The sequence below is a fragment of the Xenopus tropicalis genome, chromosome 1, assembly GCF_000004195.4.
Source record: "Xenopus tropicalis strain Nigerian chromosome 1, UCB_Xtro_10.0, whole genome shotgun sequence".
NCBI classification, from domain to species: Eukaryota; Metazoa; Chordata; class Amphibia; order Anura; family Pipidae; genus Xenopus; species Xenopus tropicalis.
In genome coordinates, this window is record NC_030677.2 from 147,937,008 (window position 1) to 147,951,278 (window position 14,271).

Consider the following 14,271-nt stretch of genomic DNA (forward strand, 5'->3'; position numbering starts at 1 on the left):
CTAGGATTAAGTACAAGGTACTGTTTTATTATTACAAAGAAAAGGGAATCCTTTTTAAAAATCTGAATTATTTGCTTATAATAGAGTCAGTGGGAAATATCATTCTTGTGATTTGGATAACAGGTTTCTAGATAATGGTGCCATTCCTATATCTTTAAAATCATTGAAAATATTTAATGAATGTGTAATGGAAAGTTGCTTAGAATTATTTTTTCTTTCACTTGCAAAAAACTTTTCTTGGGTTAAGGGTTATTTTATTTATTTATTTATTTTTAATATGGGTGTTAATTAATACACTCTGTATTAATTTTCAGACCCTGGTAAGGTCAGTTTATAAGGAATAAAATTACTTCATACTAGATAATCTTCTCACTACTTTGCACAATCAGCTGTGGTCATATTCTTGCAGAATCCCTTGCAATTTGAGCACACTTGTTCACGCACTTGTCATCTGGACACTGTACAGCAACCTGAAACAATAGCAATGAGCATTCCCCCATGCCACATTCTTCAGCAGTGCAATGAACTGTTGGTATGGTCAAATTGCTGCCTAACCTAGCTTGTGCCGTAAATAACATTTGATTTGTATTAATTAACTGTCATGGTAAATACGTTAATATTCAGCCTGCAACACCCCTAAAATACAACATTAACTAGGTTGCAAGTTTAGTGATACAGTGTTGGAACAGTGTATTTCTGTGTAATAGAAATAGTAACAGTCTTTTTTTTTCTATTAGAAACATTTTTGCACTATGCACAGTGCAAGATTTTATGACAAGATACATTCTGTGTGGTTATAGGAGCGGACTAAATATGCCTGTTAGTCTTATCTCTTGATTTTTTTTTCCATTTCATGTTATGTTTTTTTCACGTTTTAGTAGAAAAATGGTTAATTATGCTGTTTTGAAAATATTGCTCTAGCAATTAAAGCCTGAAAAGGATTGATTTATTTCAGTGGGTGTATTATGTGGTAAATTATTATAAGGATGCAAGTAGGTTGAGGGTATTTTGTAAAGGTCATTGAACTCTTAGGTGATCTCTAATATTATTTGATGTAAGTAGGTAGGTAGGTTTCTTAAAACATAAAATATGTATTTTGAAAAAGTGATATACCTTAAATCTTTTCTGTGTTATTGTTTGGAGCCAAATGATTGGCAAACATAAAATATGAAGAAAGTGCCCCATGAGTACCCCATGTCTTCCTTTTTGCAAGCTGGAGTGCCAGGGGTTAATTACCTCTGCCTTAGGCCTCCTTTCACTTTGCTGTGCTGTTTTCTGGAGAAATGAGCGCATCCCATATCTCACTAAGTGCCGTGATCTGACAGATATATGATACAGAATCAGGTACATGGAACCTGAACTGGTACTGATTATGGTGTTGCACAGGGTGTAGGAAACTGTGCTCAGTCCCTCCAGAGCAGGGAGCACCATATGAAGGAGAGCTGTCCTTCAGACCCTTTCCAGAGAAAAATTGTCCGTTTTAATAAATGTATGCTTTCCTGTTCCATGTGTCATATCGTATACTATGCTCATCCTTAGAGATACTGACACCTGAAATTCAACATGATTAAAAAGATATAACAACATTGGCTTTGCATACGTTTTATACTTCTGCCATAGAGGTATTTATCCAATGCTATTACAATACTCCATGTCCCTCTGTGAGGGGGCTGCCATATTTGTAAGTTAGCATTAGAAGCTATAACTGACAGGCTGTGAAGGGACAGTCAGGTTGGCAAAACAGTCAGGTTTTGGAACCATTGCTTACAAAAGCAGCCCTATCAGGGAAAAATGATCAACATGACCTATAGGTAACTTAATGTACATTAATGTTTTATTTCAGTATCACTTTAAGTTTGTTGTCTAACTTTGGGTCTGAAAGTCCTTTTTCAGTAGCTTTGGCTGGTTGCCAGTCTAGTGTCATGCAACTTGTTTGCCAGCAGCTGAGTTCTGCACTTAAAATATTATTAATATTTTCCTCCAGAACAAATCTTTTAAGCAGCTCCTCATGCAGTTTATTTATATGAAAATGTAACTTTGCTTTTTTTTCTTCAAATTCACAATTGAGAGTAAGAATTATTTTCTGAAACCAAAGAGATTACAACATGTAGCCTTGGCAGCCTAGATGACAACGTTTTACCAACAATTTTTGGAGATCATTTATTTCAAAAATGGCAGTTTGAAGCATGGAAAATCCTAGCACATATGCCCCCTAGCCATTGTAAATTGAAAATTTAAAAGACAAAGTAGTGAATTGCTGACTGTTCAGTGGTAGAGTAGGGAAAATATTTCTTTGGTATATCTCCCATTTATAGTACAGTATATCTTTATGTGCGCTCTCATAAGGCCACCGCTGCATTTTGCTTGTATCTGCACATAGGACATAGAATATGTTACTTTGAATTCTTTTCAGTTAATCCATGATCTATTATGAACTATTACTGAAGATTTAATATTGCTTTTGAATGAAGCTTAACATATTTAGTACAATTTAAGGAGAATTATACTGCTTTGTTTAAAATGTGTGCACCTATGTTAATAATTGTGTGTGGTTAACCTGACACACATTATATAATTTGAGTTATGTTAATCAGTTTATATGGAGGAGTGATTACCTATATATTTCACCCTTATTTTGAGCGCTTTATAGTCACTGTACTATAGGTAGTGACCAACACTCAATTATTTATCCGATTTGTAGCTTTATATTTGTGATATTTAAAGGAGAAGGAAAGGCAAAATCTATTAAGCACACTATTAAAAAGTACTACTATTGCTGTGTAAAATCGCTATATTCCTGGCTTGCCTAATGAAAGATTTACAAAGATACACATGCTAGAACTTACATGCTTGTTTCATGAACGGCGCCGCCATCTTATCCAGCATGTCTGAATGGGCTGAAAAGTACAAGCCGGCTCCCTGCTCCTGTTAGAAAGTTTCTGCAGCTCCACAAATTCCCCCTCCATAAACAATCTCCCTGGCAGCAGCAGCCCGCCCTCCCCCCTGCTTGTGAGGAAAAAAAAAAAAAAACCGGAGCTCTCTGCTGTGCACTGAGCATGTCTGTGTCCTGGACAATCTGTGTTCAGTGAGACAGGAAGCTGCACAGGCTTAGAGCAGGTACTGTATTTACTGACAAGACTTTTCCATGTCAGAGCCAGATTAAGCAACAGCACGGTGAGTTCAGGAAATATGTTAAGGACTGTGTTAAGGCTAAGTTATTGAGCTCATGTTGTTTTTAGACTTTCCTTCTCCTTTAAAATACTCCATCTATTTTTGTGACTGGAAATATAATAGGAATGATCTATTTTGCTATAGAGCCTCAATTAGTGAGTGAGTGTTTGAAAAGCATTTGAAATAACCCCCAGATAACTATGTAACATTAGCCTCCTCCCCATGAAAGTTACCATAGCTATAGTAGGAGATTGCCTCTGGCTGGAAAGGGAAGTATTGTAATGTCCCAGGTCTAGAAAAAGCCAATAGTTATTTTTATTGTAAGAGTATATTTTCAATCTTAACACTTTTTTATTTCATTTTTATAGTATCCGAAGTGTTATGCAGAAGTACCTTGAGGAGAGAGGTGAACTTACCTTTGACAAGATATTTAATCAGAAGATTGGTAAGTGTGTGTGTGTCAAACAAATGCAACCTAATTCACCTCATAGACACATTTAATCCCAGTATAAGGGCATCTCTGCAATGATCAGTTAAGAAAGGCTTTTCTCAGGGTTAAACACAGAAGGAAAATGTAGGGGCAGCTTTCAAAGTCTGAATTTCGGATGTTTCTAAGTACGATTGGCAAAAATTCGTATTAATAATGGTAATTTCTGGTGTTCAAAAAAGGTTACGGAAATAATTTTCGTGCTTGTACGAAAAATCGTGGTAGCGATATTTTCATATCCGAACAATCGTAAGCAGCGTGAAAACCTTTCTGACTTTGAAACTTCACTGCATGATTTTGGAAGCTTTTCATAGGACTCAATGGCACTCTGCAGCTCCAACCTTTCCAAAAGATAGTCAAGATACCCAAGCTTGAATGAATCCCCAAACTTTTGTTATTGTTGCGCAAAGTACGACAAGTATGACTTCTTCGTGGAATAACGGACGTATCACAAAAAAGTCGTACTTTAACGATAATATCATTAACACCACGAACAGTTCTAACGTTTTGAAAAAATACGACTTTTTAGTGATCGCGGTCCTCGTGCTTTAATAAATCTGCCCCGTCTTTAAAATGTTGCCTAACAAGAATACATGTCAGTATATTCCCCTTGTAAGTAAGGAAAGGCATCCTAAAGCAAAACCTGAATGGTTGGACAAAAGTGTTAGAGGTTGGTAAGAAAAAACGTCCTTTTAAAGCATTCAAGTTAGCTGGGACAGCAGAAACTTTCATCAGGTACAAGGAAGCAAATAAAGCATGCAGAAAAGCTGAAATAGGGATGGAAAGGGGTATTGCAGCAAGGAGTAAAAATTAAAACATTATTTTCTAAATATAAAAATAGTAATTTTAGTTATTTTTCATCTGTCTACACAACTGAGGAGCCAGCTAATCAAGGCTTCCTTTTTAATATTTCTAATTCTAGTAATTTAACTACTAATGCATGGGTCAGGAGGAAATCCAAGAGAGACTTGAACATGTAAAGGTAAACAAAGGTCCCGGACCGGATGGTATTCATCCCAGGGTATTAAATGCCAAACCTCTTCACTTAATTTTTCAGTATTCATTGAAGTCTGGCATGGTGCCGAGGGACAGCTAATTGCTAATGTGATTCTGTTATTCAAAAACGGTTGAGCCTTAAAACTATAGGCCTGTTAGACTGACATCAGTGGTAGGAAAGCTTTTGGAAGGGGTAATGAGGCATAGGATAATTGAATACATTGCAAATCACAATACTGTGAGTTTGTGCCAGCATTGTTTTATGCGTAACAGATCTTGCAAGACTAATTTATATGCCTTTTATGAGGAGATGAGCAGGAACTTCAGCGCTGGAATGGCAGTGGATGTCATCTAATTGGATTTTGCTAAAGCATCTGATATATTACGGCACAGAAAGTTAATTATAATTATATAATAATAATTATATTGTAGAATATTGGCCAATATTGTTGGTAGAGCACCGTAGGGGTCTGACCTTGGTCCTTTGCTTTTTAATTTGTTTATCAATGACCGGGAGGTGGGCTTAGAAAGTACTGTGACTATTTTTGCTGACAATACTAATTTGTGCAAAACTAAAAGTTTGATGCAGACTGCTGCCAATTTGCAGAGCGATTTGACAAAATTGGAAAACTGGGCGGCAAAATAAAAATTGAGGTTCACTGTTGAAAAGTGCAAAGTTTTGAACTTTGGCACAAATTATATAAATGTGAGTTATACAATAAATGGTAGTTTGTTGGGGGATCCTGAATTGAGAAGGATCGGAGGATTTTTGTACATAACAAATTATCTAATTCCAGGCAGTGTCATTCAGTGGCTACTAAAGCAAATAAAGTGCTGTCTTGTATAAAAAAGGGCATTGACTCAAGGGATGAAAACATAATTTTGCCTCACCTTTTTGGTAAGGCCTCACCTTGAGTATGCAGTGCAGTTTTGGGCTTCAATCCTTAAGAAGGATATTAATGAGCTGGAGAGAGTGCAGAGACGTGCAACTAAACTGGTAAAGGGGATGGAAGATTTAAACTATGATGTTAGACTGTCAAGGTTGGGGTTGCTTTCTCTGAAAAAAAGGCGCTTGCAAGGGTGTATTGCGAGTTAGCATTGATGTTGGTATATATAGTTTATGTTTGTGAGTGTATAGATAGGTCAGTATAGGTTTTGTGTGTGTACGTTGGGGTACACTCTGGTCTTTTTTCAACCCAAATTAACTATGTAACTGTATTACATTCCTTGGGATATTTCCTTGTTTTTAAGAACTTTTTAGAGATGTGGTATGATTCATAGTCAGCAAATCAAACAATGACTCTTGATTCTTGCCTTTAGAGTTCTTGGAATTTAAACACTGACATTTTTAGTAGCACTGGAAAATTCTTTGGCTTAGTTAGAGTTTTCTTATGTACACTGACAAGAGAAATAAAATCTTGCTTTGTTTGTTCTTCCTAATACTGGTTACTAAAGCCACAGGGAAGGTCTTTCATGGGTTTTGTATCTGGATAAAACTTGAGTGTTGTGATGGCATAATATACTATAAAATTAGCTTTTTATATTGGATAAAACGGGGCTAAAAATTAGCAAAACTCAGTAAGGGTTGCAATATTATCTTAAAAGGTGGGCAGCTGCATGCATACTAGTGAAGAATTATAACTACAACTCGTCTGATTATTATTTTGGCTCCTCTGTGAGAAGGAGAGGAGCACCTGTACGTGGCCGGTTTAGGGTGAAATAATGTTCCAATTCTGGATTATGGCCCCAACAGTGCTCATTGGAATATTCAGAAGCTAATAAATATGTCTGTAACCTATGCCATTAGTATGTTTTGCAACAGTAAGCTTGCACAGGTCTTGGGAGAGCTCTTTGCTTTTACCCATCACCAGATACTTCTTGTGTGATACCGTGTTAATGATAAACCTTTTTAGAGGCCATAAGTAAGGACTAAACCAGCTGATATTAATTTGTACTGATAGGGGGTAGGATTGCTTTCTAAATACTGACAGATTTTAGCAGATTTTACCAAGTTTCTTGGCTTTCCATGCCTTTTTGCACCTCCTTCTTCATGTGTTTAATACTTATTCCCTGTATCATTCCACTTTATTACACTTAATTTATGGATTTATTTGTTTTGATTTCTTGGTATTACTTGGTTTGTTGCCGAGATCTGGTGTAAATTTCATGTCAATAGCCCCATTAGAAATATATTTACTGAGAAAAACGTTGACTGCATCATTTAATATATGAACATACTTATCAAAGACACATGATTTTGTATTTTTTAACACAATAATTTACTAGGGAAGATGAGGTTTTCTTTTAATTATTATAATTGGTTTCTGGTCTATTGTCTACTCCCACTACCTAACACTGTTTATAATGCTTTGGAACTCAATATTCTCTTATTGAATCTGTTTTTTTTTTTTGGCACATCCACTCCACATCCATTCCACATCCATTCTTTACGTTGTTATGTGAAATGATATAGCATTTCTCTCAGTCTCCTAAGTGTGAAACTGAAAGTGCTGAACATCGAAACCAAAGAAGAGGCCAACTGAAAAAGCAGTTTCTCAGATGAGCCAGATGTATAAAGAGGGGCAAAGTTCAACCTTTCTCCTTTTATTAGTACCCTCCCATATGACCGGTTGTATTCTTTAAATATGTGCATTAAATGTGATGTAACGGCACACAGATCTGCTGTTTTATGCACTGTAAGCACTGCTTTTTTTTTTTTTTTTAAACTATTTTTTATTGAGTTTTATTTTACATAAAGAGAAGAAGGAAGAAGCGAAAGAAGATAGGAAAGAGTAGAAAGAAAGATAAAACAGCATGTCATATTTCTTAATACAGTCAGTCTGAACAATGACATCCTTATGTAAGAAATCAGTACAGGCATTCAGTTTCCTTACATTGTTTTGTTGGAAGTATAAGGCCTTTGCATAGATGAATGTATAGACAGCTGTATATTGTTGCTAACTTATATTTGTGCTAATAAACTGTTTCCAAATTTATGATGTTTACTGTTGTCTCCAGGGGGGGAAGGGGGAGGGGGGGATGTATGGTGAAGGGGGGGCTGACTCTCCTTTATGGTAATAATGCAGGTAAGTGTTCAGTTAGCCAAGGGGTCCACACTTTGTGGAATTTTTGGGGACATCCTCTGCATAAGTATGTCAGGTGGTATAAGGGGACTGAGCTGTTAATTAGGTCTATCCATTGTCTTTTTTTGGGGGGATTGCTCCGATTTCCACTTAAGGGTTATCAATCTCTTGGCTTGTATAAAGAGAAAGCACAATAGTGTTCTTTCAGCTGGGGCAGGGGTTGTGTCCTCCACTTGATTTAGTAACAGTAAGGATGGGTCTAGAGGTATTATTAGTGCCAGCAGGCAGCTAATTGCTTTGGTTATTTTGGTCCAAAATCTTTTTATTGTGGGACAGTCCCACATCATGTGTATGTAGTCAGCTGGGGACTGGGAGCATTTTGGGCAGATATCAGGGATTTTTGGGTTGATTAGGTGGAGTCTATGAGGGGTGAGAGGTTCTGTGCAGGAATCTAAATTGGATCATCTTATCTTTGGAGCTGATTAGGGTTGTGTTATAGGTTTCTAGAGTCTCTATCCACATTTTGTGTGTTAGGTGGGGGATATCTATCTTCCATCTATCATAGAGTTTGAGGAGTATGGGATTGCCCGGTTTGTTAAGTAGTGAGTAGAATTGGTTTGAGTAGGTTTGGTTCAAGGACCATTTCCTCAATTCTTCTAGGAGTAACGTCTGTTTTGTTTTTCCCAAATTGGGCTTGCAGAGCATGGTGCAATTGTTGGAATCTAAAGTACATTTTGTTGGGTAGGTTACATTTTCCTTTTTAGGGTGTCAAAGGTGGGTATTTCACCTTGTTCCATGATCTCTCCTAGATATTTTATTTGGTATTTGGCCCAAATGTTGGGCTCAGGGATTGTTAATAGGTGAGGGAGATGTGGATTGTGCCAGAGGGGTGTGTTTTTTGAGTACCAGTTTTCCTTTCTGGGAAAGTACACTAGTGCCGTTGTCCAAATATTTACTGTGGTCTTCATTAGGGGGGAGAGTGTTTTGCTATTGTTGGTGCCCCGGTAGAGTAGGTTTTTGAGTGTTTCTAGTGAGTTAACAAGCTGGGCTTCCAGTATAGTGGCTGCATTGCCAATGGATGGGGAGGCCCACAAGCACTGCTTTTTTTTAGTTGCCTAAAAACCCACCACCAAAGTTTGCTAAGTTGTCTTCCCATAGCCATAGATTGTCTGACAATCTTTTAAATTCAGGTATGAAACCTGTTATGCAGAATGCTTGGGACCTTGGATTTTCTGAATATGGGATGTTTTCATAATTTGGAGCTCCCTAGTTTGAAGTCTGTTAAAAATAATTAAAAACTTAAGCACAATAGGATTGTTTTGCCTCCAATAAGGATTAATTATATTTTAATTGAGATCAAATACAAGGTACTATTGTATTATTACATAGATAAATTAAATCAAATTTTTAATAATTAAATTATTTGATTAAAATTGAGCCTATGGGCAATGATCTTGCCATAATTTGGAGCATTCTGGGTAAAAGCTTTCCAGATAACATATCCTTTACCTGTAAACCCTATTTATTAAAAATGGTAATGTTAAATTATCCTAAAAATTCTCAGTAAGTCCAGTTGCATTGGTTAGTCTACACAGGAAAAGCTTGTATTATTTCAATACCTCATGTTTATTTATTTTGCTAGGAGTAACCTTCTTGTAGCCTTATTTCTATGTCAGTGACACATAACAGGTCAGTATATTTTTGTTCTTTAGTGCAAGCAGAGTAAGCAATTCCCCACTTTCAGTTGCTTATATAACAAATTGTCAAACTCATTTAAGGACTTCTGATGGTCATTAGCAGAAATTTAGGGGGTAGTCAGTGTCTGTTTGGAATTGCTGCCACCAGACCTTTCGCCTCCCATTGCTTGTTGGCTGCAGTGATAGGTCCTGAATGTCTCCAATATTGCTCCATTCATGAGGAGTAGCAGTTCTATGATAGCCCCACTTTGCAGTTAAACAGAACAGTTGATCAACAATTATTCTCTTAAATGGTCTAGTGCAGTTAAAACAAAGAAAGGAATTTTAGTTTATGGACTTATTAAATACATTATCTTATGCAGTTTGCATTTTGCATTTTGTGTTTAGATTTTTGGTCAGACTGGTTCAAAGTTTCTACTGAAACATGAAAAATTATCCTGGCACAGCGTATATTTTTAGAACTTGTACACATAAGTGGCAAATTTTACATACTAGTGGCAGTGTAAAGAGGGTCCTGTACCCTGTCTCTAAGTAGGTTTATATTGACTTTCTTTATCTTCAAAACGCATTTGGACCAAGTCATTCTTCACAGGGAGCCTTATTTATCTGCAAATTTGTGTTGGTATCTGTGAGAGCAGCTATGATCGTGCTTAATTAATCTGGGGAGACCTGCTGCGGCACCTGTAGTGTAAGTGCAGCCTTGCAGCTTTTGTGTGGGAGAAGGAGCAGCTGCTCACGTGGAGGTCGTAAACATGCAATCATTAGCACCCACTGTAAAGGGAACACTTTAAAAAAAAAAAAAAAAAAATGTATTATTATTGTATTATATATGTTAAATTATTGTATTGTTTATATTCAACTAACAGGTCATGTTTGCTTTAATTGGTTAATTTCCCTTAGCACCAGAGTGTGCTTGTTTTGCACAGCATGAAACTCCATAGAAAACAGCATCAACAAAAAAATGAAAAAGATGAAAAGGAGCACTGTACTGCTAAGTATATAATATGTTTGCCTAGAGCAGGGTTGTCCAACCAGTGGCTAAATATTCAAAAATCTGTCGAAAAGGAATGTCTGCTCCTATGTGCTGTTTGGAAAGCAGTGCTAGGGAGAAACTGTGATATCAGTGAAAGAAGGCAAAAATAAAAAGAGGGCAAAAATAAAAAGAGGGCAGAAGAAAAGACCACAAAAGAAGAGCAACATGGAGGGAAAAATAAAAATGTTGGTATAGGGTACAAAAGAAAAATAAATAAGTGAGGGGAAAAAATTAACTATTTTTCATGGCTCTTAATAAATCAGAAAAGCCTAGTAACGCCAAACAAGGGTGTTGAATACTTTTAAATATATTGTACTATTCTGCATTAGATATGAAATAAATATAAAACAGACAATTACTTTAACTTTCCACAGAGCTCTTCCTAAATGTCTCTGCACTCCTCGCTTTCCCCCTCCCTCCTAACAATCTAATTATGTAGCCAGTGTATGAGCATGGGCATCAGCTCCCACATTCTGGCACATAAACAAGTTTTTGTTTGTTTCACTGATGCCTTAAAGCAGAGATCCCCACATTCAAATGGAAAAAGTGTTGGGGAGCAACACAAGCATGAAAAATGTTCCTGGGGGTGCAAATAATTGGCTATAATTGGCTATTTAGTAGCCCCTATGTGGACTGGCAGCCTATAGAATGGTCTGTTTGTCATTATACTGGGTTTTTATGGCACCAAAACTTGCCTCCTTACCAAAAATTAAAAAAAAGCACCTGCTTTGAGGCCACTGAGAGCAACATCCAAGGGGTTGGGGAGCAACATGTTGCTCAAGAGCCACTGGTTGGGGATCACTGCCTTAAAGGAACAGTAACACCAAAAAATGAAAGTGTTTTAAAGTAATTGAAATATAATGTACTGTTGCCCTGCACTGGTAAAACTGGGGTGTTTGCTTCAGGAATACTACTATAGTTTATATAAATAAGCTGCTGTGTAGTCATGGGGGCAGCCATTCAAGTTGGAAAAAAGGAGAAAAGGCACAGGTTACATAGCAGATAACAGATAAGACACCATTGTATTCTACAGAGTTTATCTGTTAGCTGCTATATAACCTGTGCCTTTTCTTCTTTTGAATGGCTGCCCCCATGGCTACACACCAGGGTTTATATAAGCTCTAGTAATGTTTCTGAAGCAAACACAAAACTTTTACCAGTGCAGGGCAGCAGTACATTGTAGTTTAATTTCTTAAATTTCTTTAATTTCCACAAAATAGCACGACTTGATTAGAGGAAGCAGAGTAGGTGGGTTTTCATGTGAGTGAAGTTGCAGAATGCCCTTAGGAATGATGTTGTGATTCTGTTGATCCTTTAAAAGGGGCTTGGATGATTTCTTGAACACGCATAGTATCCAAGACTATTGTGATACTGAAACTTAGTATTATATTATATTAATATTGGTATATATGGTTTATGTATGTGAGTGTATAGATAGGTCAGTATAGGTTTGTGTGTGCTGGTTTCACTTAGAAGGGTTGAACTTCTATATTATTTATATAGTGTAAATAAAGTTTCTTTTGCTTGATTAACACAATAAAAAAGAATTTGGAATTATTTCTTAGAGTGACAGGTACCCTTTAAGCCACATAACCGTTCCTATGTGTCCACTTGTTTCATGTATTAGGTTACATCTCTAGGTGGTTTCCACAGCAAAATGCCATGGCTATGTGTAGTGTTGCCACCTCTCCTGCCGGAGAACTCCAGGGAAGCGGGGCGTGGCGTCACGGGGTGGTGCTATGACATGGCAATCGGCAATTTGCCAATTGCCACATCCTGTCTGGTTTTCCAAATCGGGAAAACTGGGCAGGTAGTTTTTACCCAGACGACCCTACCAAAAGCCGGCTGTCCAGGTCAAGACCGGAGAGGTGGCAACAACCTTACCATTACATAGAATATTCTGTTATAACGTAATTAAATATTTAAAGAATTTTCAGTTTTCACTTTGAAACTGTACAAACCATTTCCCAAAATACCATAGTTGCATAATTGCATGGCAGTTATATTCTGTGTTATTTCTCATGGGATTTTTCTAAAGATAATTAATTTTCTAAATATCTTTTCACGATATTTAATTGTTTATTCTGTGTAAATATTTTTTTCCATTTAGTAAAAGCCAGCATATTTTCAAGAATTGTACAATTATCTCAAAATACATTCAATTTTGTTGCTGGCAGTGTTTTCTGTAGTATTGGTCACCTCTTATACTCTTCCAGTTCCCCAAACACAATTCTTTCCCATGATACTCCATTGTTTACAAGCTCCACGTTTCCATTACTTAAAATCATAAGCATATTATGAGAAAAAAACTATTATGTGCATGATCCACACTTTTGGTTCTATGAAAAAGTGTGCTGAATGAAGGCAGATGTGGGATATTGGCACATTTACAGGCTCAGCTTTTGTTCCCATGGACTTCTGTAAAAAACTTTATGAACTTATTTTAAAGTTCCAGTAAAGGGCTTTTTTTGTACAAAAGCATTGTAGCTGCAATTTAAATTCAGCTTCCTGGGTTATTGTCTTAGGCATTTAACTTGTAGTTGGGCATCCACCCCTCCAGTATTTGACGTATTTGCAGCTAGTAAATTTTTAAAACACTGTAAATTCTTCCCTTCTCTGACCTTCTCCACTGCTACATTACCCCTTTTAAGGACAGGGCTGCCTATGCACCACCTACCTTACCCATTTCTTACCCTGTGATGTCATCACCCCCAAGCAATGTCACAACCCACTCCCTAACTCGAAGGCTTGTATGGTTTTTTTTTTTTTTTAGCATAAAGGTGTCAACCCTAATTGGCACTCAACAGTAGCTTATGTGGATTTCTATTGTGACTAAAGGATTGGTGTAGGAAGGCACTTTAATGATGATAGGTTGACTATGAATGCCTCATTTAATATATTTTACCAAAAACAAATGTGCTTGGTTATCCAGAACCCAAAACTTTGCACATAACGTAGACTCATAACATTATTTTAATACACAGAAACACTTAACAAAAATTTGTATCCTTTCAGGAAAAAATGTACCACCCCTTTTTATAAATTCAGGCTTATTTAAAACACTGTACCCTGTGTGAAATGGCATCTATGTGCCAGATTGGTTTGTCTTATGTTGAAAACCCCCATGGGGCAGCAGTGTCATGCAAACCAACTCTCATCATAGATCACATAGTCTCCCAGTGCCATCTTAGTAGAGGGCATTAAGATTAAAAGCCCTTACTTATAGCAATCGGTGCTACAGGTAACCTAACCATTAAACATTGCACATATCAGATAATATAAGTATTTAAATAGGATTTAAATCCTCCAGAGCTACCCCTGGCTTCATTTTGCCTCCCCTGTCCCCTTCTTGTCTTCCGTCTCCTAAAAAACAATTCTGATGTCTACCTCTGGTTTTTCTCCTATTGTGACCTATTTGAGGGGGCTGGCTGGGAGGTTCCTCACCATTATTTCCTCACACCTCAGGGTCATGTCTCAAAGATGGTCTATTCCCAATTTGAAAGGTATACACACTATTCATACGATAAGCTTTACAGTCTCGCAAAAATGTACGTGTCTTGCCTGCAATCCCTCAATGTCTCTACGTAGTCTCTCATTAAGAGCCTGAAACGGACCATGCTCTTTACTGCATTCAAACTCAACAATATTATTCTCAACTTGTATGTCGACTGTCTTAATTCTTGCTCCAATTCACCAATCATAAGGTTTATTCATATTAATTTAATAGATGTTTCACTTAGTATGGTGGCCATTGCGTCACAAATCCCTCACTAGCTTCAGACCTAAGGTTAACTTAGTTTTGCC

At 37.0% G+C, this 14,271-nt stretch overlaps 1 protein-coding gene across 1 annotated transcript in view; it reads left to right on the forward strand.

Annotated features, from left to right (window-relative positions):
- The window catches only part of grk3 (G protein-coupled receptor kinase 3), a 127,018-nt gene that overhangs the window by 36,445 nt on the left and 76,302 nt on the right, over positions 1–14,271 (forward strand). Inside the window, exon 2 of the mRNA XM_002932071.5 lies at positions 3,540–3,616. Within this exon, the coding sequence (XP_002932117.2) occupies positions 3,540–3,616 (77 nt within the window). The remainder of the gene's footprint in view (positions 1–3,539; positions 3,617–14,271) is intronic.